The sequence below is a fragment of the Scyliorhinus canicula genome, chromosome 13, assembly GCF_902713615.1.
Source record: "Scyliorhinus canicula chromosome 13, sScyCan1.1, whole genome shotgun sequence".
In the NCBI taxonomy this organism is placed as follows: domain Eukaryota; kingdom Metazoa; phylum Chordata; class Chondrichthyes; order Carcharhiniformes; family Scyliorhinidae; genus Scyliorhinus; species Scyliorhinus canicula.
In genome coordinates, this window is record NC_052158.1 from 45,568,735 (window position 1) to 45,594,653 (window position 25,919).

General features: G+C 45.7%; 1 protein-coding gene across 1 annotated transcript in view; it reads right to left on the bottom strand.

The window, feature by feature from the left end:
• LOC119975587 overlaps positions 1-25,919 on the bottom strand; it is a 639,245-nt gene that overhangs the window by 45,023 nt on the left and 568,303 nt on the right. Inside the window, exons 10-11 of the mRNA XM_038815373.1 lie at positions 24,781-25,036; positions 23,890-24,072 (exon numbers count right to left, since the gene is read on the bottom strand). Of these exons, the coding sequence (XP_038671301.1) occupies positions 23,890-24,072; positions 24,781-25,036 (439 nt within the window). The remainder of the gene's footprint in view (positions 1-23,889; positions 24,073-24,780; positions 25,037-25,919) is intronic.

The window sequence follows — 25,919 nt, forward strand, 5'->3', positions numbered from 1 at the left end:
GCTAGATAGAGCGCATTTAACCCGCGAAAACATGGTTAAGTGGACGCGCACAATTATCTCACACGCAACAGAGGCAGGACAGAGCGCTTGCAATAATTACGACCCCTCAGAAGAGGCCCATAACGAAAAATGGGTCCTGAAAAGATTGTCCCGCGCTTGGGAGCAATCGCTTCAGGCAAAAGCAAAGGTTAGATCCCCAGAAGAGGCTCAGGCTGCTGCAGATATCCAAGCAGTCAGAGAGCACCAGAAGCCCGCATGGGTAAATGAAGGCAAGAGCAGCCCTCAACAGAAAGGACAGGAATGCTATAACTGTGGACAGTTAGGGCATTGGGCAAAAGAGTGCCAAGCTCCCCAGCGATCTCAGAGAGGCCAGCAGACAGGCACTCTGAACCGCAACAAAGCAAAACCAATCCACAATGTAGCAGTACAGTCAGGACCCACCAATGTGGACGAGACGAACTGACGGTGTTCGGGCTCCCCCACTTGGGTCTGTGACACACTATGGGACTCATCAGGGAGGCCCGTAGTCACGGCGAAAGTAAAAGGGAAGCCCATAGAGTTACTGTGGGACACAGGAGGATCCCGCACCACCATTAACTCCACAACCACGGCACACGCAGACACGTGGCCGACCACCTCCACCATCACACTTAGCGGGTTCACCGGACACTCGCAGCAGGGACATATCACAGCACCCGTAGCGATCCAGCTAGGGAACATTAGCACAAGGCACCCCGTAGTTTTAGTAAATCTTCCCCGGACAGCAGAGCACATCCTGGGGATAGATTTCATGAACGCTCACAGCTTGTCGTTCGACCCAGTGAACCAGTGTGTCTGGCGAATGGCGAGATCAGACAGAGCCCCAGCCACCCTCACAGTAGGAGACTACGCTAATCGGATTAGCGCAGTGGGAGAGTACTCATTCGACCTGACTACACTCCACACCGACCGACAAATTAAGGCCCTACTAAACAAACACAGGACAGCATTTGCAAGTCACCGTCATGACTGTGGCAGAATGACTGGACAAGTTCATGTTACCGGACAGGACCCCCGACCGCAAAAGCAATATAGATTTCCCCTCGAGGCAGAGGTGGAAATAGAAAAAGTTATAGGTAGCTTGTTGGACCAAGGTGTACTGAGAACGGTAGCCTCCACCAACAATGCCCCTATTTGGCCAGTGAGGAAGCCCGATGGATCATGGCGTCTGACCATCGATTATCGGGAACTCAACAAAGTAACCCCCGCAGTAGCCCCAACGGTAGCTACTAGTCCCGAGACCATGCTCAAGCAGGGTCTCAACGCCAAGTACTTCACGGTATTGGACATCAGTAATGGATTCTGGTCAATACCATTGGCAAAAGCGTGCCAATACAAATTCGCATTCACTTTTAAAACGCAGCAGTATACGTGGACATGCCTCCCACAGGGATTCCACAATTCACCCTCCATTTTCCACCGACAGCTGGCAAGTGGATTAGAAAAATTTTCCCGACCCGAATGTCTGGTACAGTATGTAGACGACCTACTACTGCAGACAGACACAAAGGCAGAGCACATTTCGCTTCTGGCCGAACTCCTAGAACTCTTAACTGAAATTGGCTGTAAAGTTAACCCGAAAAAGGCCCAAATATTGGAAAGTAAAGTGATGTATTTGGGATCAGTCATCACGCACGGCAAACGCGAGATCGAATTCAAAAGAATTGATTCGATCGTCAAATTGCCCCTTCCCCAGAATGTATCAGCCCTCCGGTCGTTTTTAGGACTGGTTGGCTATTGTCGGAACCACATCGACGGATTCGCGACAAAAGCCGCCCCACTTTCAGACCTCCTTAAGAAAGGAGCTCCCTGGGAATGGCTTCCGCAGCATACAGGCGCTGTGGAAGAGTTGAAACGAGCCCTTAGTGCAGCACCCGCGCTGCTAGTCCCCGACCAACTTTCACCGTACGCAATAGAGGTAGCGAGCACCGATCTGACCCTCTCGGCCGTGTTGCTTCAAGAACGGCACGAGCAGCTAAGACCAGTGGCTTATGCCTCCCGACTGTTAGACCCAGTAGAACAAGGATTTTCAGCCTGTGAGAGGCACCTCCTTGCTGTCTTCTGGGCAGTGCAGTATTTCTCATACATCACCGGACTCAACCCCATCACCATTCTAACCGAACACACACCCACACAGCTACTACTAGACGGTCGACTGAAGGACGGTTCAGTTAGCCAGATTAGGGCAGCTAGGTGGACCCTACTTTTACAAGGACGGGACATTACAGTAAAACGGACACGCACCCACACATACTTAGCAGACAACCTCCAATACCCCGGACAGCCCCATGACTGTGAAATTGTAGCTCCCCTGCATAACACAGGACCCTTTTTAGCCAAAACACCCCCCAGGAAGATAGGGAACCCGAAACAAAGCCCCCAGCCCACAGACACGTGTGGACCCTTGAGGATTTATGTAGACGGTTCCTCCACAGTTTTAAATGGTGAGCGTATCACAGGATGCGGCATCTATGTAGAGGACGCGCAGGGGCGCGCTCTCGAAGAAATCGCTCTTAAGTTACCAGGTCACTTAGGCGCGCAGGCAGCAGAGCTAGCAGCCATAGCGTACATAGTGGACCACCCCGATTCTTTCCCCAGCCCAGCAGACATATATTCAGACAGCTTATATGTCTGTAACAGTTTAACCGATTTTCTGCCCCTGTGGAGGACACGAGGTTTTGTCTCCGCAGACGGGAAACCCCTTCCATCAGCCCCTCTACTCCAGCATATTTTAGCGAAAGCGAAGGACAGGACCTTCGGCATAATAAAAGTAAGAAGTCACCATAGGTCATCACCCCCTGGGAATGTAAAGGCCGACGCGTTGGCTAAGGCAGGTTCCAGGAGAGGACACTTATGGACCCCCCCAGCTAGCGCACCAGCTAGCGCCCCTGTGAGCGCAGTCCAAGTCTCACAGACTGATATTAAAGATCTCGTGGCAGCACAAAAACAGGACGGAGACCTCAGGGAGGTTTTCAAGGGAAACTTTGTGCCTGCTTACGAGCACTTTAAACACGCACTGACCACACATGAGGGTGTGATCATTAAGGACCAACTTTATGTGGTCCCACAGCAGGACAGGAATCAGATGATTGCCTTGTTCCATGACGGACACGGGCATCAGGGAATTGATGCAACAACGAGGCACCTCAGGCAACTCTGTTGGTGGCCTAATCTCAGGAATGATGTAACGCACTACATAGAGAATTGCCTGATTTGTGCTCAGAATAACCCGGAGAGGTATTCTAAGAAGGCACAACTTCGGCATACTCGCCCAGTTAACGGCCCTTGGACAAACCTCCAGATCGATTTTATAGGTCCATTGCCCCCTTGTAGGAATGGCTATAAATACGTTCTGGTGGTGATAGACACCTTTACCAAGTGGGTAGAGGCATTTCCCTCACGAACAAATACAGCAAAGACGGCTGCAAAGATCCTGACCCACCACATCTTCACGAGATGGGGTTTACCCCGAAGTATCGATTCGGACCAGGGATCTCACTTTACAGGACGGGTCATGAGGAACGTCCTGACAATATTCGGAATCAAACAGAACTTCCACATTGCGTATCATCCACAGTCCAGCGGGATTGTGGAGCGCATGAATCGGACCTTAAAAACTACCCTTAGGAAAATGGTTCAAGAGAACAATTCCACATGGGATTCAGTGCTCCCATTTGCACTTATGTTCATAAGGAACACTGTCTCCACATCGACAGGATACACACCACACACACTCATGACCGGACGCCCTATGAAAGGTACAGAATTCCTTTTAGGACTGGACATGACAAGCCCCGAAGTGACGGCCCTCACACATGAAAAGGCAGTTAAAGAACTAGTTGAGACTGTGAGGTCTGCACAGCTCGCAGCCGCAGCCCAGCTAGGGAAACGCCGACAGCAACGGACTGCCTGTTTCAATAAGACCGTACACACCACAGAATTCCAGGTTGGGCAACAGGTAATGTTATCTGTTTATAACCCCAGCAGTTTTTTGGCTCCAAAATATTCCGGTCCCTACTCAATTTCGGACAAAATTAGCCCCTCCGTTTACAGGATAAAGTATCCTAATGGGAAGACCGCGTGGTTCCATATAAACCAGTTAAAGGCATATGGAACACAGGCCAACCATGCCCACCATGTCCTGCTAGACGCAGCAGAACACTTCACCCCGCCCACCAGAGACACTTTTCCACCATCCCCCTCACAGACCAGTACATCAACGGACTCGCCCACGACTCCGCCCACAGACCACTACAGACCACGCCCCGACACGCCCACAAGCTGCCACAGCAGAGACAGTAGGACAGACACTGACTCTGAAGACAGCGACACCACACAGCCATACAGCCCACACTGCACCACCTACGACCCCGACTCCAGTGACCCCATGGAAGTCACTTACCTTAAAAACCCAGAACCACCACCCGACCCCGACTACCCCGACAACACACTCGACGCTACACAATGGCACAGGGACAATTCCTACAGACTTGTCCGCAATGACGAGAGTGACCCCCGGTCACACAACTCCAAAATAGCATGCCTGATCCACACAAGGGTGTGGGATCCGGGAGAGCAGGACGACACGGTGTCTGACTCCCGACACGGCAACCCCTTTGTGACCCTGTTCACAGAGGCAGAATCAAAGTGAGGTGTCCAGATGATGTAAGATAGGAATCGTTTGAGGGAAACGATGTCCTTTCTGATGGAACCTGCACGTATGTTTGTCTTCGTTTTATGATTGTTTGTTTTCAGGAATGTAAATGTTTCAGTTGGAGGATGGACATCTTCTTTTCAGCTGAAAAGATTGTGACCACCTCACATGCACGTTAGTTTGTCCGCAGATACTTCTGAGAACTTCGGTTTGATTGGAGATCCTTTCCAAAGTTGTAAGGCCACACGCCAAATAGCTTGTCCGCAGATATTTCTGAGAACTTCAGTTGTATCCTCTGGTGAACCGACACGGTTCACGACTTGTTCCCTGTTTTCAGAACGGAGCATCTTGGCTCCCTTGGTTTTTTTTAGGTGCCCCTCTATTCGGCGAAATAGAGGCTGCAAGTCATGGTTAACACATTCGTACCCGTTTTCTCCAGGTTACTCAGGCAGTGGACAAACGGCACTGAGGACCCGCCCTGTCTGAGAACCAACCCTCGGTCAGCCAAGCTCGGGTATGGCACAGCACGCCCTACCCGGGGATCCCATCCAACTCATACCCGTAGCGGCCCATACGCAACTCATTCGGATGTTTCTTTCCAAATTTGTTTTCATTTTAGGTTAGGTAGCCCTTCGGCCACCATCCCACATGCTATTTACATCCGGAAACATTCGGATGGTAAATCAGCAAAGCCTGCGAGACGGCTCGCAGAAGGAAGGATTGTTAGGTGTATGCTGGTCTTTAAATTCGCTTTTTGAAAAAAAAAATGAGGGGAGTCACAGGGTGTGACTTAGCCAGTCATTTTAAAGGGTCAATTGGGTTTTGAAAGACAGATGCACTAACAAGTAAAGGTCTTAAACTGTGTATTGACAGATACTGTGCTTGATCCCAAAGGTTTCAAAGGACGAGACAGAGGTCGAAGCCAGGATTGTCAATACCGGAGGAAGAAGGAAGAGAAAGAAGAAGAACAGCAAAATGATGGAAGCCCACTTATTACTATTTAATGTCATATGTATATGTGTGGAAACAAGACACGTTTCCCCCACAACCCCCACCGTAAATGTTTCTAGTACAGCAAACCCCCAGTGCTCAGCTCTGATCAGCGAGGTTCAGACCTGGTGTACTAAATTCATGACGTGGTACTCCATGTCCTACATAATCGAATCACTGTTGGTGATTGCGATCCTCACCATCCTAGTGCAGACCCTCAGGTTGAGGAAATGGAAGAGGAGAGCCTCTCGTTCCAGCACCTCACCCATCTATAGAGTGCAATCCCCCATCTTCGGATTCCACCAAACCCCTCAACCCCTCACTGATTACAACACTCTGTAAATAAAATTCAGCCATGTATTATATTGTTCCATACTCGACTGCCGAGTTGGGAAGTGTTATGTTGTGGTGTGAATGGTTAAGATTTTAGAGTGATTAAATGTTTAAGTTAAGGTTAAGGTTAATAGTGATAGGTAGAGGTTCCCAATTGTAGTAATGCATGTCCCTTTGACATAGGGCCAAGTAGAGATGTTAGTTAAAATTTTTTTTCTCTTCTTCCCATAGTTTAGAACAGAGTAGAACAGGAACTGGCAAGAGGTCAGAACACAAGGAGGCAAAGCACATAGGTGATCCTTCACAATAGTATGATTGTGAGGATCACAAGGAGGGAATGTAGCCATGCTGGCCACGCAAAATGGACACTGAGCCAAACTAAAATGGAAGGCTGCTGAGAAACAGACAGTTCAGCCAGAACAGCAGTCTGCAAAGAGCAGTTTGCATTCTGCAGTAGCAGAAACCAGTTTGGGCTCAGGTGAAGAGACCTTAGCTAGGTGCAAATGGCAAAACGCTTTGCATGCTAATGAGGCCATCAGACTTGAACACCCACACAATAGATACATTTGGTTCTGAATGGACACATTCCAATCAAGACCCAGACATCGAGGCACCAGAAACCTCCGAACAAAAGGACATAAGAAACGCCCCCTCCATCACGGAGACCCCCTCGCATTGGGGAATTAATCCAGTATCGATAAGAAATTGATCCAATAGGTAGAGCCCGCCCGAGAAGAGGGAAGGACAACGGAACCCCTATAAAAGATAGGGACCTCGTGTTGTCCGGTCTGTTAAACCTGTGCTCCGGCCCCGACTGACACCTGGTATCCTGACTCCAGCCGTTGAGCACCAGCCGCCGAAACCGTAAGTTCAACGCTCGCTACGCGATCCAAGCCCACTAGACTCCCAAGTGCCAGAACGCTTGCTGAAGGCTGCAGACAAAACCAGGACGAAGGCCTCGTTCTCTGACCTTGCCTGTTCCTGTTAGATAAGTATTCTGTTTGCTTATGTTTAGTTGTAGCTTAGTCTCCTAGTGTGTGTGCATGAGTATTTATTATTAACTGTATAATAAATATTGATCGTTTGAACTTGACTAATCGGTGTATCGTCTTTATTACTTTGAATTTGACCTTGGAATACTTGTGACGTTGCCTATATGGCGACTCCAGAGCTTAAATAATTACATAGAACAGAGCCTAGCAGTGTTAAGCACACGTCGAACTCGGAGGCGTGTTAATACACTCCAATAAACGCGTTTTACGCCCATAGTAAAACGTGCAACACTATAATGTGGTGACCAGAACTGCACGCAGTACTCCAAGTGCGACCGCACCAGAGTTATGTACAGCTGCAGCATGACCTCGTGGCTCCGAAACTCAATCCCCCTACTGATAAAGGCTAGCACACCATATTCCTTCTTAACAGCCCTATTAACCTGGGTGGCAACTTTCAGGGATTTATGTACCTGGATGCCGAGATCTCTCTGTTCATCTACACTACCAAGAACCTTGCCATTAGCCCAGTACTCTGCATTCCGGTTACTCCTTCCAAAGTGAACCACCTCACACTTTTCCGCATTAAACTCCATCTGCCACCTCTCAGCCCAGCTCTGCAGCTTATCTATGTCCCTCTATAACCTATAACATCCTTCAGCACTATCCACAACTCCACTGACCTTCGTGACATCTGCAAATTTACTAACTCATCCTTCTACACCCTCTTCCAGGTCATTTATAAAAATGACAAACAGCAGTGGCCCCAAAACAGACCCTTGCGGTACACCACTAGTAACTGAACTCCAGGATGAACATTTGCCATCAATCACCATCCTCTGTCTTTCAGCTAGCCAATTACTGATCCAAACCGCTAAATCACCTTCAATCCCATACTTCCGTATTTTCTGCAATAGCCTACCGTGGGGAACCATATCAAACGGGCAGCACGGTAGCATTGTGGATAGCACAATCGCTTCACAGCTCCAGGGTCCCAGGTTCGATTCCGGCTTGGGTCACTGTCTGTGTGGAGTCTGCACATCCTCCCCGTGTGTGCATGGGTTTCCTCCGGGTGCTCCGGTTTCCTCCCACAGTCCAAAGATGTGCAGGTTAGGTGGATTGGCCATGATAAATTGCCCTTAGTGTCCAAAATTGCCCTTAGTGTTGGGTGGGGTTACTGGGTTATGGGGATGCGGTGGAGGTATTAACCTTGGGTAGGGTGCTCTTTCCAGGAGCCGGTGCAGACTCGATGGGCCGAATGGCCTCCTTCTGTACTGTAAATTCTATGAAAAATCTATGAAACGCCTTACTGAAATCCATATACACCACATCAACCGCTTTACCCTCATCCACCTGTTTGGTCACCTTCTCAAAAAACTCAATAAGGTTTGTGAGGCATGACCTACCCTTCACAAAACCGTGTTGAGTATCGCTAATCAACTTGTTCTTTTCAAGATGATTATAAACCCTATCTCTTATAACCTTTTCCAACATTTCAACCACAACCGAAGTAAGGCTCACAGGTCTATAATTACCAGGGTTGTCTCTACTCCCCTTCTTAAACAAGGGGACAACATTTGCTATCCTCCAGTCTTCCGGCACTATTCCTGTTGACAAAGACGACATAAAGATCAAGGACAAAGGCTCTGCAATCTCCTCCCTGGCTTCCCAGAGAATCCTAGGATAAATCCCATCTGGCCCAGGGGACTTATCTATTTTTACACTTTCCAAAATTGCTAACACCTCCTCCTTGTGAACCTCAATCCCATCTAGCCTGGTCGACTGTACCTGAGTATTCTCCTCGACAACATTGTCTTTCTCCAGTGTAAACACTGACGAAAAGTATCCATTTAACGCTTCCCCTATCTCCTCTGATTCCACACACTACTTTCCACTACTATCCTTGATTGGCCCTAATCTTACTCTAGTCATTCTTTTGTTCCTGATATACCTATAGAAAGCCTTAGGGTTTTCCTTGCTCCTATCCGCCAATGACTTTTCATGTCCTCGCCTCGCTCTACTTAACTCTCCATTTAGGTCCTTCCTGGCTAATTTGTAACTCTCAAGTGCCCTAACTGAGTCTCATCCTAACATAAGCCTTCTTCTTCCTCTTGACAAGTGCTTCAACTTCCTTAGTAAACCACGGTTCCCTTACTCGACAACTTCCTCCCTGCCTGACAGGTACATACTTATCAAGGACACACAGTATCTGTTCCTTGAAAAAGCTCCACGTTTCGATTGTACCCATCCCCTGCAGTTTCCTTCCCCATCCTATACATCCTAAATCTTGCCGAATAGCATCATAATTGCCTTTCCCCCAGCTATAATTCTTGCCTTGCGGTATATACCTATCCCTGCCCATCGCTAAAGTAAACATAACCGAATTGTGATCACTATCACCAAAGTGCTCACCTACATCTAAATCTAACAACTGGCCGGGTTCATTACCCAGTACCAAATCCAATGTGGCATCGCTCCTTGTTCGCCTGTCTACATACTGTGTCAGAAAACCCTCCTGCATACACTGCACAAAAACTGACCCATCTGTAGTACTCGAACTATAGTATTTCCAGTCAATATTTGGAAAGTTAAAGTTCCCCCATAACAACTACCCTGTTACTCTCCCTCCTGTCGAGAATCATCTTTGCTATCCTTTCCTCTACATCTCTGGAACTATTCGGAGGTCTATGGACAACTCCCAACAGGGTGACCTCTCCTCTCCTGTTCCAAACCTCGGCCCATACTACCTCAGTAGACGAGTCCTCAAACGTCCTTTCTGCCGCCGTAATACTTTCCTTGATTAAAAATGCTCTTTTACCCCTCTTTTACCATCTTCTCTGTTCTTACAGAAACGTCTAAATCCTGGAACCTGAAAAAAACATTCCTGTCCCTGCTCTACCCATGTCTCCAAAATCGCCACAACATCGAGATCCCAGGTACCAACCCATGCTGCAAGCTCACCCACCTTATTCCGGATGCTCCTGGCGTTGAAGTAGACACACTTCAAACCAGCATCTTGCTTGCCGGTGCCCTCTTTCGAACTTTTAACCCTATCCCTGACCTCACTACTCTCAACATCCTGTACACTGAGACTACAATTTAGGTTCTCATCTCCCAACAGCCCACAGGAAGTTGAAGAACAGATATGTAAGCAGATTCTGGATAAATATAGAAATAATAGGGTTGTTGCAGTGGGAGACTTTAATTTTCCTCATATTGACTGGAAATCCCTTAGGGCTAGGGGTCCGGATGGGGAGGAATTTGTTAAGTGTGTCCAGAAGGTTTTTTGGAACAATATGGGGATAGTCCAACTAGAGAGGGGCTATACTGGACTTAGTACTAGGAAACAAGCCCGGCCGGGTCATCAGAGTTGCAGTGGGGAAACACGTGGCAAACACTGACTACAATTCTGAAAGCTTTTAGATATTCATGGAAAAGGACGAGTGTTGTCCTAGAGTTGAGGTGCTAAATTGGGGGAAGGCTAACTGCAACCAGATTGGGTCGGATTTGGAGGCTGTTGTTTGGGAGAGGCTGTTTGAGGGCAAATCCACATTTGGCATGTTGGGAGTCTTTTAAGGAGCAGTTCATGGGACTGCAGGACAGGCATGTGCCAATGAAAAGGAACGGCAGGATTCAGGAACTGTGGATGACCAGGGAAATTGTGAGTCTAGCCAAAAAGAAAAAGGATGCATACATGAGGTCTTGACAACAAAAACCAGATGAAGCACTTGAGGAATACAGGGAAAGTAGAAAAGAGCTCAAACGGGGTTAGGAGGGCAAAAGGGGATCATAAATTGTCCTTGGCAGACAGGGTTAAGGAGAATCCCAAAGCATTTTATACGTACATTTGGAACAAGAAGGTAGCCAGAGAAAGAGTTTGTCCACTCAAGGACAAAGGAGGGAAATTATGCGGAGAACCAAAGGTGAGATCCTTAATGAGTACTTTACATCAGTATTCACAAAGGAGAGAGATATTGATTGGTGGTGTCTCAGAGGGATATATAAACACTTATTAGAGCAAGTCATTGGTATGAGGGAGGAAGAGTTAGGTGTGTTAAAAAGCATTCAGGGGACAGCATGATGGCGCAGTATATAGCACCGCTGCCTCATGGCGTGGAGGTCCCAGGTTCGATCCTGGCTCTGGGTCACTGTCCATGTGGAGTTTGCACATTCTCCCTGTGTTTGCATGTATTTCGCCCCCACAACCTAAAGATGTGCAGTGTAGGTGGATTGGCCACGCTAAATTGCCCCTTAATTGGAAAACTTGAATTGGGTCCTCTTAAATTTTTTTTTTAAAGCATTCAGGTAGGCAAATCCCCAGGGCTAGATGGCACCTATCCCAGATTACTGAGGGAAACAAGAGATTAAATCACTGGGCCTCGATCAAAAATCTTTGTTTCCTCATTAGCCACAGGTGAGGTCCCAGAGGATTGGAGGATGGCCAATGTTGTCCCGCTGTTTAAGGCCAGTCAGAGCTTGACGTCAGTGATAGTGAGATTGTTGGAAAAAATTCTCAGAGATAGGATCGATGACCTAGGGAGGTCATGTCTCACTAATTTAATTGAGTTTTTTGGCGAGGTGACAAAAATGATTGACAACGAAAGGGCTGTGGATGTTGTCAACATGGACTTTCATAAAGCATTTGACAAGGTCCTCATGGCAGGCTGGTACAAAAGATTAAATCACATGGGGTCGGGGTGAACTAGCGAGATGGATTAAGAACTGGCTTGGCCATAGAAGAGAGGGTAGCAGTGGAGGAGTGTTTTTCCGAATGGAGGTCTGTATCTAGTGGTGTTCCGCAGGGATCAGTACTGGGACCTCTGCTGTTTGTAATATATATAAATGACTTGGAATAAAACATAGTTGGTCTGATTAGCAAGTTTGTGGCTGATTAGCAAGCTTGCGGATGATACTAAGATTGCAGGAGTTGCGGATAGTGATGAAAATTGTCAAAGAATACAGCAGGATGTAGGTAGACTGCAAGATTGGACGGAGAAATAGCAGATGGAATTTAACCCAGACAAATGTGAGGAGATGCATTTTGGTAGATCCAATTCAGTTGGGAGCTATAAAATAAATGGCAGAACCATCAGGAGCATGGACACAGAGAGACCTGGGTGGCAGCACAGGAGGCTGAGAGGTGACCTGATAGATGTTTCTAAAATTATGAGGGGTATAGATAGGGTGAACAGTTGGAGACTTTTCCCCAGGTCGGAAATGACAATTACAAGGGGGCACAAGTTCAAGGTGAGAGGGGTAGGTTCAGTGGAGATGTGCAGGGGAAGTATTTTACACAGAGGGTGGTGGTGGCCTGGAATGCACTGCCAAGTGAGGTACTTGAGGCAGATACGTTCGTGGCCTTTAAGATTTATCCCAAACAGACACATGAACAGACAAGAGTATAAAAGGATACAGGCAGTTGGTCCAGATTGGACACGCGATCGTTGCAGGCTTGGAAGACCAAGGGACTTGTTCCTGTGCTGTACTGTTCTTTGTTTTAATATACCATATCCCTATTTTTCATGAAACCACTCCTGGAGTGAGCTATCCTTTCCTCACGGTCTTACAAAATTAAAATAAAATATTGGGGTTTCTATCCGGTATCCTCGCCACTGTTGGGGTCTGGACCGGGATTGTAATATACTTTTCAGGTTCCGGGGGTTTGACTAATACGATGGGTCACATTTGTACCCTCCTGTCTGGGAGGACTACTATCCTGAGTATAGTGGGGGTGAGTCTATAGACCTGAGTTCCCTCAGCCCATCATACCTCGATGTAATAACGGTGTGATATGCTCACTTTGCACTCTTCCAAGATTCATTTCATGTTCTGGAAAGATCTTTAGTCATTTTCAATTACTTTGTTATTTTGGTTGATTTGGAGTTTGGTGTAGGCTGAATATTGTGTTGTCTGTTGTTTTATCAATCTTCTGTACAGATTAATAACTCACAATAAATTAATGCTCTTCTCGCCTTAACCCAAACTACTTGTTTCGTCAGCAAGGCGTACACTATGGTCCTGCACACAATATATGTCACTGTGGGCTGGTATATTTTCTCTATCAATGGGTTTGTAATTTCCAGTTCCCTCAGAAAGAAGGATTTGCATTTATATATCAACCTTCACAAATTTAAGATATCTGAAATGTATCAGCATTGTAATGAGTGACTTGAACTCTCAAACCTCTGATTCCGAGATGAAAGTCCTTGAACTGAATCTAATACAATCTAATTAGATTAGATTGTGTTAGATTCAGTTTCTAAGGGGTGAAATCACAAGGCTGTGCACAGAATGCTTTTCCCCCTGTAAAGTGGCAGCTTGAATGATTGATTTGATTTGAAGTGGTAACTAGTTGGAGCTGCAGGTTCCGTTGTCTTTGTGTCTGGGTTGCTGAGGAGGTGTTTGTGGTAGTTGGTATTAGGGGTATTACGGTACCCAGGTTGAGGCTGTAAGACCGTTGGTATGGGAGGTGCCTGAGACAGCAAGATCATTGGTGAAGCCTGCCTGCTGGTTCCGCCCAGTAAGGCGGAGTATAAGAGTCTGTGTCTCCCCAGTTGCTGCATTCTGTACCTGCGCTGCTGGGGGAAACATCTACTCCAATAAAGCCTTCAATTGTCATCCAATCTCGCTTCTGGAGTCATTGATCGAGCATCAGTGTTGTTTATTGATGCCCCTGTCTCTCTGAGGCAGCTCACAGAGAGAAGCTAGTGGGATGTTAAAGAACTGTTTCCGGTACTGGCTACACCTGGAGGCGAATCACAGTATTCCGCAGAGAGACAGAAAGAGAATGTTCACAATAATCTTGGTGTACTGCATGCTGGATAATATCACTCTCAAATAAGGCCTAGACTGGGACAGTCTAGGAGAGGAACCAGGAAAGATGAATGAAGCGGGACGTCCTGGGAGAAGCGAATGGAGCGAGGCGTCCTGGGAGAGGCAAATGGATGGGGGCTACCTGGGAGAAACGAATGCAGCGAGACATCCCGGTAGAGGCGAATGCAGCGGGACATCCCGGGAGAGGTGAATGGAGCGCAATGTCCCAGGAGAGGCGAATGGAACAGGACATCCTGGGAGGCCAGGATTCCTAGCCTCTGACCTCTTGCAGCCACAGTATTTATAAGACTACTCCAGTTCAGTTTCTGGTCAATGGTAACCTCCAGGATGTTGATAATGGGGGATTCAGTGACGGTAATACCATTGAATATCAAGGAGCGATAGTTTGATTTTCTCTTATTGGAGATGGCCACTGCATGGCACTTGTGTGGCGCAAATGTTACTTGTCAGCCCAAGCCTGGATATTATCCAGGTCTTGCTGCATTTGGACATGGGCTGCTTTAGTCTCTGAGGAGATAATGGTGGTGAATATTGCACAATCATAGAATTTGCAGTGCAGAAGGAGGCCATTCGGCCCATCGAGTCTGCACCGGCTCTTGGAAAGAGCACCCTACCCAAGGTCAACACCTCCACCTTATCCCCATAACCCAGTAACCCCACCCAACACTAAGGGCAATTTTGGACACTAAGGGCAATTTATCATGGCCAATCCACCTAACCTGCACATCTTTGGACTGTGGGAGGAAACTGGAACACCCGGAGGAAACCCACGCACACACTGGGAGGATGTGCAGACTCCACACGACAGTGAATCAAGCCGGAATCGAACCTGGGACCCTAGAGCTATGAAACAATTGTGCTATCCACAATCATCAGCAAACATCCACATCTTACCTTATGTTGGAAGGGAGGTAATTGATGAAGCAGCTGAAGATGGTTGGGCCTCAGACACTATCTTGAGTATGCCTGCAGTGATGTCCCGGGACTGAGATGACTGTCCTTCAACAACCACAAACGTCTTAATTTGTGCTAGGTGTGACTCGAACCAGCGCAGAGATTCCCCCCTGGTTCCATTGACTCCAGGTGTACTAGGCTCCTTGATTTTTAGTTAAATTTAGAATACCCAATTATTTTTTTCCAATTAACGGGCAATTTAGCATGGCCAATTCAACTAGATTGGCCATGCTAAATTGCCCGTTAATTGGAAAAAAATAATTGGGTATTCTAAATTTAACTAAAAATCAAGGAGCCTAGTACACCTGCACAGCTTTGGGCTGTGGGGGTGAAACCCACGCAGACACGGGAGAATGTGCAAACTCCACATGGGCAATGACCTGGGGCCAGGATCGAACGCGGGTCCTCAGCACCGTAAGCAGCAGTGCTAATCACTGTCCCACCGTGCCACCCTGCTAGGCTCCTTGATGTCATACTGGGTCAAGTGCTGCTTTGATGTCAAGGGCAGTCACTCTCATATCCCCCTTGGAGTTCAGCTCTTTTGGCCATGTTTGAACCAAGGCTAAAATTAGGTCAGGAGCTGAGTGACCATGGCGGAACCCAAACTGAGCATCAGTGAGCAGATTATTGCTGAGCAAGTCCCACATAAGAGCACTGTTAATGACCCCTTCCATCACTTTACTGATGATTGAGAATAGACTGATAGGGAGGTAATTGGCTGGCTTGGATTTGTCCTTTTCGTGTACAGTACATCTGGGCAATTTTTCACATTGCCAGTGTTGTCGCTGTACTGGAACAGCTTGGCCAGGGAGTGGCAAGTTCTGATGCACACGTCGTTAGTCTTACTGCCAAATATTGTCATGGCCCATAGCCTTTGCAGTATCCAGTGCCTTCAGCCATTTTTTTAATATCATGTGGGGTGAATCGAATTGGCTAAAGACTGGCATCTATGATGCGGGGGACCTCTGGAGGAGACCAAGATGGATCATCCACTCGGCACTTCTGGCTGAAGATTATTGCAACTGCTTCAGCCTTGTCTTTTGCGTAAATGTGCTGGGCTCTTCCATCACTGAGGTTGGGGATATTTGTGGAGCCGCCTCCTCCGGTGAGTTAATTGTCCACCACCATTCATTACTGGATGTGGCAGGACTGCAAAGCCTAGATCTGATCTGTTGGTCGTGGGAGCGCTTAGCTCTATCACCTGCTTATGCTGTTTTGGCATGCAACTAGAACTGTGTTGTAGCTTCATCTCATTTTTAGTATGCTTGGTGCTGCTCCTGGCATGCTCTCCTGCACTATTCATTGAGCCAGGATTGTACCTTGGCTCGGTGGTAGTGGTAGAGTGCGGGATATGCCAGGCCATGAGGTCACAGATTGTGACTGAGTACGATTCTGCTGCTGCTGATTGCCCACAGCATCTCATGGATGCCCAGTTTTGAGTTGCCCGATCTGTTCTTATCTATCCCATTTACCATGATGATAGTGCCACACAGCACGATGGACGATATCCTCAATGTGAAGATGAGAGAAAACAGGGAACTGTAGACCAGTGGTAGTCGGAAGTTGCTAGAGTCCATTCTCAAGGATTTCATAGCACAGCAATTGGAAAGCAGTGGTATACTCAGACAAAGTCAACATGGATTTATGAAAGGGAAATCATGTTTGACAAATCTACTAGAATTTTTGAAGATGTAACTTTTAGGGTTGACCAGGGAGCACTGGTGTATGTAGTTTATTTAAACTTTCAGAAGTCTTTCGACAAGATCTCACCTAGCAGATTAGTATGCAAAGTCAAAGCACATGTGCTTGCAGGTAGTGTCTTGAGATGCATAGAAAGCTGGTTAACAGACAGGAAGCAAAGAGCTGGTATAAATGGGTCTTTTTTCTGATTGAAAGGCAGTGACCAGTACCATACCCAGTGACTAGTAGGGTACTGCAGGGATCTGTGCTCAGACCCTAACTGTTCACATTATATATTAATGTTTTGGGCAAGGGAACTAAATGTATGATCTCCCTCTATCTACACCTCCCGCTGCCTTGGGAAAGTGGGCAGCATAGTCAAAGACCCCTCCCACCCGGCTTAATCTCTCTTCCAACTTCTTCCATCGGGCAGGAGATACAAAAATCTGAGAACACGCACGAACAGATTCAAAAACAGCTTCTTTCCAGCTGTTACCATACTCTTATGGACCATCTTATGGACTCACCTGATTAATACTATACTCCTGTATGCTTCACCGATGCCGGTGTCTATGTATTTACATGGTGTACCTTGTGTTGCCCTATTATATATTTTCTTTTCATGTACCAAATGATTTGTTTGAACTGCTTTCAGAAAAACACATCACTGGACCTTGGTACACATGACAAACAAATCCAATCCAATCCAGATTTGCAGATGATACAAAATTGTGTGGGATAGTAAACTGTGAGGAGGATGCAGAGATACTTCACTGTGATTTGGAGAGGCTGAGTAACTGGGCATATGCATAGCAGATGCAGTATAATATGGATAAATGTGAGGTTATCCACTTTGGTAGCAAAGAATAAGAAGGCTGATTATTATTTGAAGGAGTGTAAATTGAGACAGGTAGATACTCAGAGAGATCTTGGTGTCCTCGTACATCAGTTGCTGAAATTAAGCGCACAGGGACAGCAGCCCGTAAAGAAGGCAAATGTTGGCCTGTGAAGTTGGCCTTCACAGCGAGAGGATTTGAGTATAGGAAGAAGGAAGTTTTACTGCAATTGAATAGGGCATTGGTGAGGCCAGATCTGGAGTTTTGGTGTCCTTACCTGAGGAATGATGGCGGGATTGCAGTGAAGGTTTACTAGTCTGATTCCTGGAATGGCAGGACTTACACACGTGAAGGGTTTCTCACCTGTGTGACTTGAGTGGTGTCACAGAAGATGGAGGGATTGGCTGAAAGCTTTCTCACAAACCTCACACCTGAAGGGTTTCTCCCCCATGTGAATCCTGTTCCACAGTGAGTGCCAGTCTGTTATTCCCCTCTCTGTGGATCAAATACAAGTCCTTTCTTTTTCCTCACTTGCCTGTCACACACCCTCTGTTTCCAGCAGGGACACTGGATAGTGACCAGGAGCAGACAAAGTGCCTACTTCCTTTCCTCCACCCAGACCCATCTTCCCAGACACCATGAAGGTAATGGAAAGGACAGTCGGGCAGAGTGTAAGATGATCCATTACATCACTATGAACATGAGTCGTGCTGGCGAAGACGAGTTTTCCCCTTGGAGAGTGTGTTCAGTACAAAAAATGCTCTGGAGAAATGTTAATTTAATGTTATTTAAATTTCTCCTCATGATTTATAGGGAACAGGGAACTATAGACTAGTGAGCCTAACGGCGATAGTAGGGATATTGCCGTCCATTGTCAAGGATTTGGAAAGCAGTGATATAATCAGACAAAGTCAGCATGAGAAAAGTTGGAATAAATAGATCTTTTTCCGATTGGCAGGCAGTGACTCTGTGCTCGGACTCCAACTGCTCACATCAAATAAATGGATGAGGGAACTAGATATATTATCTCCAGATTTGCAGCGAATACAAAGTTGGTCGAGATGGTGGGCTGTGAGGAGAATGCAAAGATGGTTCAGAGGGATTTGGACTGCCTCAGTTGAGTAGACAAATGGAGATGCAGTATAATGTGGATAAATGTGAGATTATCCACTTTGGTAGCAAAAATAGGAAGGCAGATTATTATTTTGAATGGGTGTAAATTGAGAGAGGTGGTTACTCTGTGCAATGTCTGAAAGTAAGCGCACAGGCAGTAAAGAAGGCAAATGATATGTTGGCCTTCCCAGAGAGAAGATTTGAGTATAGGAATAGGGTTTATTGCAATTGTATAGGGCATTGGTAAGGCAGCACCTGGAGTGCTGTGTGCAGTTTTGGTGTCATTATCTGAGGAAGCTTATTCTTGCTGTGGAGGGAGATTCCTGGGATGGTGGAACTGTCATATAAGGAGAGATTAAGCTGGTTTACGATTATATTCATTAGAGTTTAGAAGAGTGAGAGAAGATCTCATAGAAACATATAAAATTCAAACCAGGTTAGACAGGGTAGATTCAGAAAAATGTTACTGATGATTGGGGAGTGCAAAGCTAGGGATCATGGTTTGAGGATAAGGGGTAAACCTTCTGGGACTGGGGTGAGGAGAAATTTCTTCTCCCAAAGAGTGGTGACCTGTGGAATTCACTACCACAGAAAGTAGTTGAGGCCAAAACATTGTGTAATTTCAAGAAGGAATTCTTGGGGCTAAAGGGTTCATAGAAGCATTACAGTGCAGAAGGAGGCCATTCGGCCCATTGGGTCTGCACCAACCCCTTGAATGAGCACCCTACCCATGTCCACCCTGCCCTATCCCCATCACCCTATAACCTAACCTGCACACCCCTGGACACTAAGGGACAATTTAGAATAGCCAGTCCACCTGACCTGCACATCTTTGATTCAAGGAATATGGGGGGGGGGCAGGCGGGATCAGTATATTGAATTTGATGATCAGCCATAATCATAACGAATGACAGAGTAGGATCGAAGGGCTGAATGGCCTACTCCTTCTTCCATTTTGTGATGGCACGGTAGCACAGTGGGTAGCACTGATGCTTCACAGATCCAGGGTCCCAGATTCGATTCCCGCTTGGGTCACTGTCTGTGTGGAGTCTGTACATTCTTCCTGTGGCTGCGTGGGTTTCCTCCGGGTGCTCCAGTTTACTCCCACGTGCTGTCAGGTGAATTGGATATTCTGAATTCTCCCTCTGTATACCCAAACAGGCGCTGGAATGTGGCGACTAAGAGATTTTCACAATAACTTCATTGTAGTGTTAATGTAAGTGTACTTGTGACAATAAAGATTATTATTATTTTCTGTGCATTTTTTAACATGCAGGTGTACTGATTCAACAGCTGACAGGTGGACGGCACGTGGTAATCAGCAGGAGGTTTCCTTGCCCATGTCTGACGTGATGCCATGAGACTTCATAGGTTCCAGAGTTGATTGTTGAGGATCCCAGGGTAACTCCCTCTCAACTGTCCTGACGATGCAACAGGATATATCCAGGGATGGTTGTTGTGGTGCCTGGGATGTTATCTTAAGGTACAATTTTGTCAGTATGACTATGTCAGGCTGTTGCTTGATTAAGCTGTGCGACAGCTCTACAATTTTAACTCCCAGACTTTAATAAGGAGGACTTTGCAGGGTCGACAGATCGGGAATTGCCGTTGTCATTTCCAGTGCCTAGGTCGATGCCGGGTGGTCAGTCTGGTTTCTTTCCTTTTTATTGACTTTGTAGCGGTTTGATAAACTACGTGGTGTCATGATAGGGAGATATTAGGAACTTGGGTCCAGAAATGGAGTCCAAAATGTAACACGCAATTTAGGGGTTGAACAGTTGAAAGAAAAGACTGCTAGCAGCAGACTCAGAGGGATACACCCACAGCCTGAGTTACCTTGTCCTATTCAGACTTAACACCCTTAGTGGGAATACACAGGATATCCCAGTTCGGCCAGGATGATCCGCTCAAGATCCATTGTTATTTGAGACAACTTTGTTTTGACAGGCCATCATCCCATCCCAGGGTCTGATGACCTATTTTTCCGTCAATTGAAGATTAATTGCATATGAATAGCATAGCTCTGTTCTTTTGTATAAACGGAATGGGGAATTGGCCAAGAATGATAAGGGATTCAAGTCCAGTCACCTCAGGGAGAACCTTTGTTTGACAGGGTGGGCGCAGCTTAGAGAGTGAGAAATTGTTTTTGAATATTTACATCAGAAGCCTGTGGAGGTCATACAGAGCGGAAACTTCCAGGTTACAGACTTTCAAAAAAGATTCTACAGGAACTTGATTTGCAGCAGAAAATTGCTTTGTTCATGCCAGAATCCTCTCTGCGTATCTATGTAAGTGGAAAGGCAGGTGTGTGTTATTTAGGGCGGGGTTTTTCAAACCCAGGGTGACGACCCGTGGGTGGGTCGTGGGCGGGTGTCGAGAGGGTCGCGAAGCGATCGGTCATGGCGCTCCCGATCGCCGGAGGAGCGCCCAACATCCGGGACCGGCTTTTTGATTGAGAATGCTGGCCGCATATGCCAGCAGTCGCAGCATGTTGCCCTGCTCCACCTGATTGGCACCCAGATTATCCAAATTGCCGATTAGTTTTGCAAACGTCTACTTATTCCGCTGACCAATAGGAGGAGGCAGGGGCAGTGTTGGGACTGTTGAAGCTCGGGGCCTGTGAAGGACACAGAGAGGTTGAGTGAAGTTTGTATGAAGGATGTGAATGACGGGTTACAGTGCTGGCAGTCATCACCAGTTCACTGGTTTCCATAAGTACTTCAATGCCTACACCATTGCAGGGAAAATGAATTATATGATAGCTACATGAACAGGGATTGCAGCAATTTGTATGTTCTTCAAACTGAGATTCAAGAAGAAGGCACTAGCAGTAATCACTAAATAAATTATGTGCGTTTCTTCTCTGGGGCAGGGCAATTGGAATTTAAGCACCAGCATGTGATATCTGTGATGTTTGAAACCTCTGCAATTGTGTCACTGTAATGGTGTATTATAAGTTATCAGTCTTCACAAATAAAACTTATGGGACACCACATGCTGTTGAAAAAAAAAGAGAATGCCAGCCTAATGCATGCCTCCACAGGCAGATCCGGCAGTGCACAGACCCGATGCCCAGTGGGGCAGACTGTCACTTTGTGACGTCAGCACGCTGTCCTAGTACCATCTTCTCCTGCATCAGCTGTCCCAGGTGTCATTAAATCTCTTATTAAAAACGGCAGAACCTTCATACTAGAAGTGGTGAGAGAGAGCAGGTCATGCACCCAGCATGTACACTGATGTCACGCAATATATGCTTTGGCTGCAAAATTCTGAAGGAGAGATTCCTCCATTTTGTAACGGCCAGCAAGCAAGCTACAAGGCTGTGTGCAGAACTGAAGGTTGATCAGTGTGTGATAAGGAAGAGAGGACAGAGACACAAACAGGCCAGAAACAGGTACTGAATCTGCTGCAAAGAGCTTCTCAGGAGACTCCATGGCAGGAAAAAGCAGCGCTGGTGTGAGCTTCAGGGCCTCTGATGAACAGCCCATTAAGGAGCTGAAATCGGAAATAAAGCACCATAAAGATGATTTCTTGAGGTATGGCTTTATTAATTGTGCCAATGCAAATCATGCTTCAATGCCCATGTGCGTTATGTGCAGGGAAGTACTGGCAAAGGAAAGATTAAACATTTAAAACTTCAAAAACATTTCAAGATTATGGCGAGTTTGTTTTTTTCAAAGGATGCAGCGAAAACTTAAATCATCAGCTGAAATCCCTAAGCAGAAATGTAACATTGAACGACAAAGCCAGTGACACCTTGAGGACAAAGCAGTCTCACCAGTCGCATTAAACGTAAGCAAAAAAGTCAGCCACAAAGTTCGGTCAGCATGGGTCTCAAAGTTTGGTTGTCGTGGGTCGCGGAGATGGGCTGGCGTGCGGTCATGATGATTGGTTGGCTGGCGTGAGGATGCCGACTTATGCGTTGGAAATAATTTTGCCAGTTGTACAGAGTTGCTGCTGTTGAGCTGGTGCTTAATACCTTACCAGTTATTTTATTTTACTTTTTATTTCTTTTTTTTTTTGTGGTATGTTTGTGTGTGCCCTTCTCTTCTATATATATCTTACTCTGTGTACATAACAGTAAATATACTTTGTTCAAAAACCCAATAAAAAACATTTATTAAAAAAAAGAATAATAGATGACAAAGTGCATTTGAAGCTATGATTATCACAATAGCACACAGTTAGTATATCACCTTAGTATCCCCCCAACCCCCAGATGATTGTCATATGAGAGTTTCCAAACTCCACTCCCAAAATACGTTTGCATTTGCATTCCGGAATCCAGTCCAGATTTTACAAGTTACATTCTGCTCCACCTTTAACAATGAATCCATTTCAGGATACCAACCAATCGGATTTCTTTGCCTTGACTGTCTTCCACTGTTAGATAAATTTTGACTTCCATCCAATACTTTCTTCCCAAATATTTTAAAATTTGTTTCCCAGGTGGTAGTAAAACATTCCAAACTTTAGGATTACTGAAACCTTTCTCTGGCATTCTCACCATCCAATTCCTTCTCAGTTCGGTGACATGAAATGAACACTCCCCTGTTCTGCTTCCCATTCTACTTTGTTACTTTAACTTCAGACTGCATGGAAACTTTTCTTAACTAGCTGCTCTTCCGATTCCTGGCATTGGCTGTATTAACCATTACTTAATTATATGTTTTTTCTTATAGCAAAGCTGAGAGAAACAGTCTCGCGGGCTGCCCGTCAGAAACTGTCTCTGGCTTCCAGCTAATGCTAAAGAAGAAAGAAAGCACTCCCTCTCTCTGCAAGGGCCTCTCGTTGCTAGGCAACTATATTTATTTATCATGCTGTCGCTCTCGAAACACAATAGAATCCCAGCTGAACCGGAAACCAACCCCCACACAGACAAACACCTTGGTCCAGCATGAAATCTAACTATAAGTCTCTTTCCAGGCACAGAAACATTAAATTAAACCCACCTAAAACTAGACCTTACTTCTAATGTTTACCCGAACAAAAGTAAATCCCTTAAAACAATCTTTGGTTTGCTAACACCTTCCCCTTTGAAAGAAAGAAATTATACTTGTGTTACCTCCACTTTCCCCAAACTTAACATCACAAATATTTAATCACATAACTTATTACATCATACAAGTAGTTTCCTTAGTTCACATTTACACATTTCATAATACATAATTATAATGATTTAACCAAAACAAAGACAAAAACTTCAACAATATTATCAGACTTAATCTGTCTGTGCAGAGTCTGCATGTTTTCCCGTGTCTGCGTGGGTTCCTCCGTTTTCCTTCCACAAATTCCGAAAGTCATGCTTGTTAGGTGAATTAGATATTCTGAATTCTCCCTCAATGTACCCGAACAGGTACTGTACTGTGGCGACTAGGGGATTTTCACAGTAACTTCATTGCAGTGTTAATGTAATCCTTCTTGTGACATTAATAAAGATTATTATTGCATAGTAACATAATACTCAAGTCGTGTTTCTTTTTCTTCTGATTTCCAGTTTTCAACTCAGAAAATAATGTTTCCATCATTTGTCGGCATAGTTCTGTTCTCAAGCTCACATTCCAAATTATCGTGAATTTACATTTATATTTAACAGTCAAAATATCTGTTAACGTCTCATTTCTTCTCTTATCAAAATCTCTTTTATCTGTAAGAATATTGTTAAGATGCTTCTTTTGTTCACTCGTGATATCATACTCTTGCTTTGTTCTTTGAATTTTTGTGATAATAATCGCTTATTGTCACAAGTAGGCTTCAATGAAGTTACTGTGAACAGCCCCTAGTCGCCACACTCCGGCGCCTGTTCGGGGAGGCCGGTACGGGAATTGAACCCGCGCTGCTGGTCTTGTTCGTCATTACAAACCAGCTATTTAGCCCACTGTGCTAAACCAGCCCCCTGTTGCTCGTCCCAGTCCCATTTCAAACGAGTTTTTTTCAATTACATTTGAGCAATGTCAATCACTTCCTTTCTCTGAAGTTTCATAATTCATTCTAATCCTTGAACCTTTTTGCACAATTTCTGAATGAGCTCAGTCCAGTTCCCAGTAAATTTCGATTGGTCTTTTGCAAACTGTTCGCTTTCCTTTCTCCCAATTACGACTACTTGTGTAGTAACACCAACCAGCCTTTTTAAATCAGTGTCTTTGGTCATTGACTCAGAAAGATCACTTAGCAATTTCAATACTTTTGGTTGACAATTTGTAATTGCAATTTTTCAGGTGCTTCAGTTGCCTTTTTCATTGTCCATTACTGACTTTGATATATCAGCAATATTACTTGGGTAAATTCTTTGCTCAGTTCTATCACTATTCAGCAATGAGTTTTTAGTCACAGGAACAACCATACTATATCATACCATCCAACTTCTTCTTTTCCTTCATTTTGTTTTGAAGTTCAAAAATCTCCTTGTTCCTCTCACAACAAAGTTCTAACAGTTCATTAGTTTTGCGTTTTAATTCTGCATTCAACCAATTATTCGGATTTATCAGAACCTCCTTTTCTTGTTCAAGACATTTTCCATGATACTTCATAAATACTTCTGATGCTTGAAGCTCACCAGATTTTAACTGATGGCTTGCTTTTATAAGTTTATCCTTCAGGTAGTTCAACTCCTAAGTCAAATGTTGCACTTTTCCTGAGTGATTTGCAATTATTCTCATCCTTTTTCTTTTTTTATTCATAAACTCCTCTTTCATCTGTGAAAGCTGATTTTCTATGTTAAGCAGGGTTTTCTTCAATTGCTTGTTATCTGCAATAAGTGTCTAATTTTTCTCCATATAGTTTTCAAAATTATAAGCTCATCATGATCGACTGTTTGTTGCAATGCAGTTATCACATGACTCTCCCAAGCCAAACTGTTACCTCAGATGAAATCCATTCCTCCAATTTGTAATTTAGAAATATTTCCCACTGTAATAATTCAATTTACAAAATTACTTCTTAATGATTAAATTAACTTTAAACAAAGAAAGAGGTTCATCGCTTCTATTAATATCTCTTACTAGACTTCCGGTGACGGCGGGCGGGAAGCGGCCGCGCAACGGAGGGCTCCTGACTTTAAACGGCATTTTCGGGGCTTTAAGCCCGGTTCCAAGGTCCACGGAGGCGTCAAACACACGGAGAAGGCACAGCAGAAGAGGATGTCAAGGGTCGGTAAGAAGACGGCCGTTAAAAGAACAGCTGAGGGCCCGTCGGGGAGAGGAGGTTACCACGGGGTACCAGGAAAAAAGGAGGCTGGAGCATCAGGAGAGGCCTCATTGATGAAGGCTGAAGAAATAACCACGGTAATGGCTGCAGAATTCGAAAGGTAGTTTACAAAGCACCTGGAGGCGATGAGGAAGGAGATGAGGGAGGTTTTGAGTGTGCTGGTGGAGGAGGCGATTTCCTCGGTGACGGCGGCGAGTGCAGTGGCAGAGGTGCGGGCGCAAGGAGAGGCGCTGAAGGTAGTGGAGGAGACGGTGGCGCAGCACGGTGATCAACTTACCTCGATGGGGA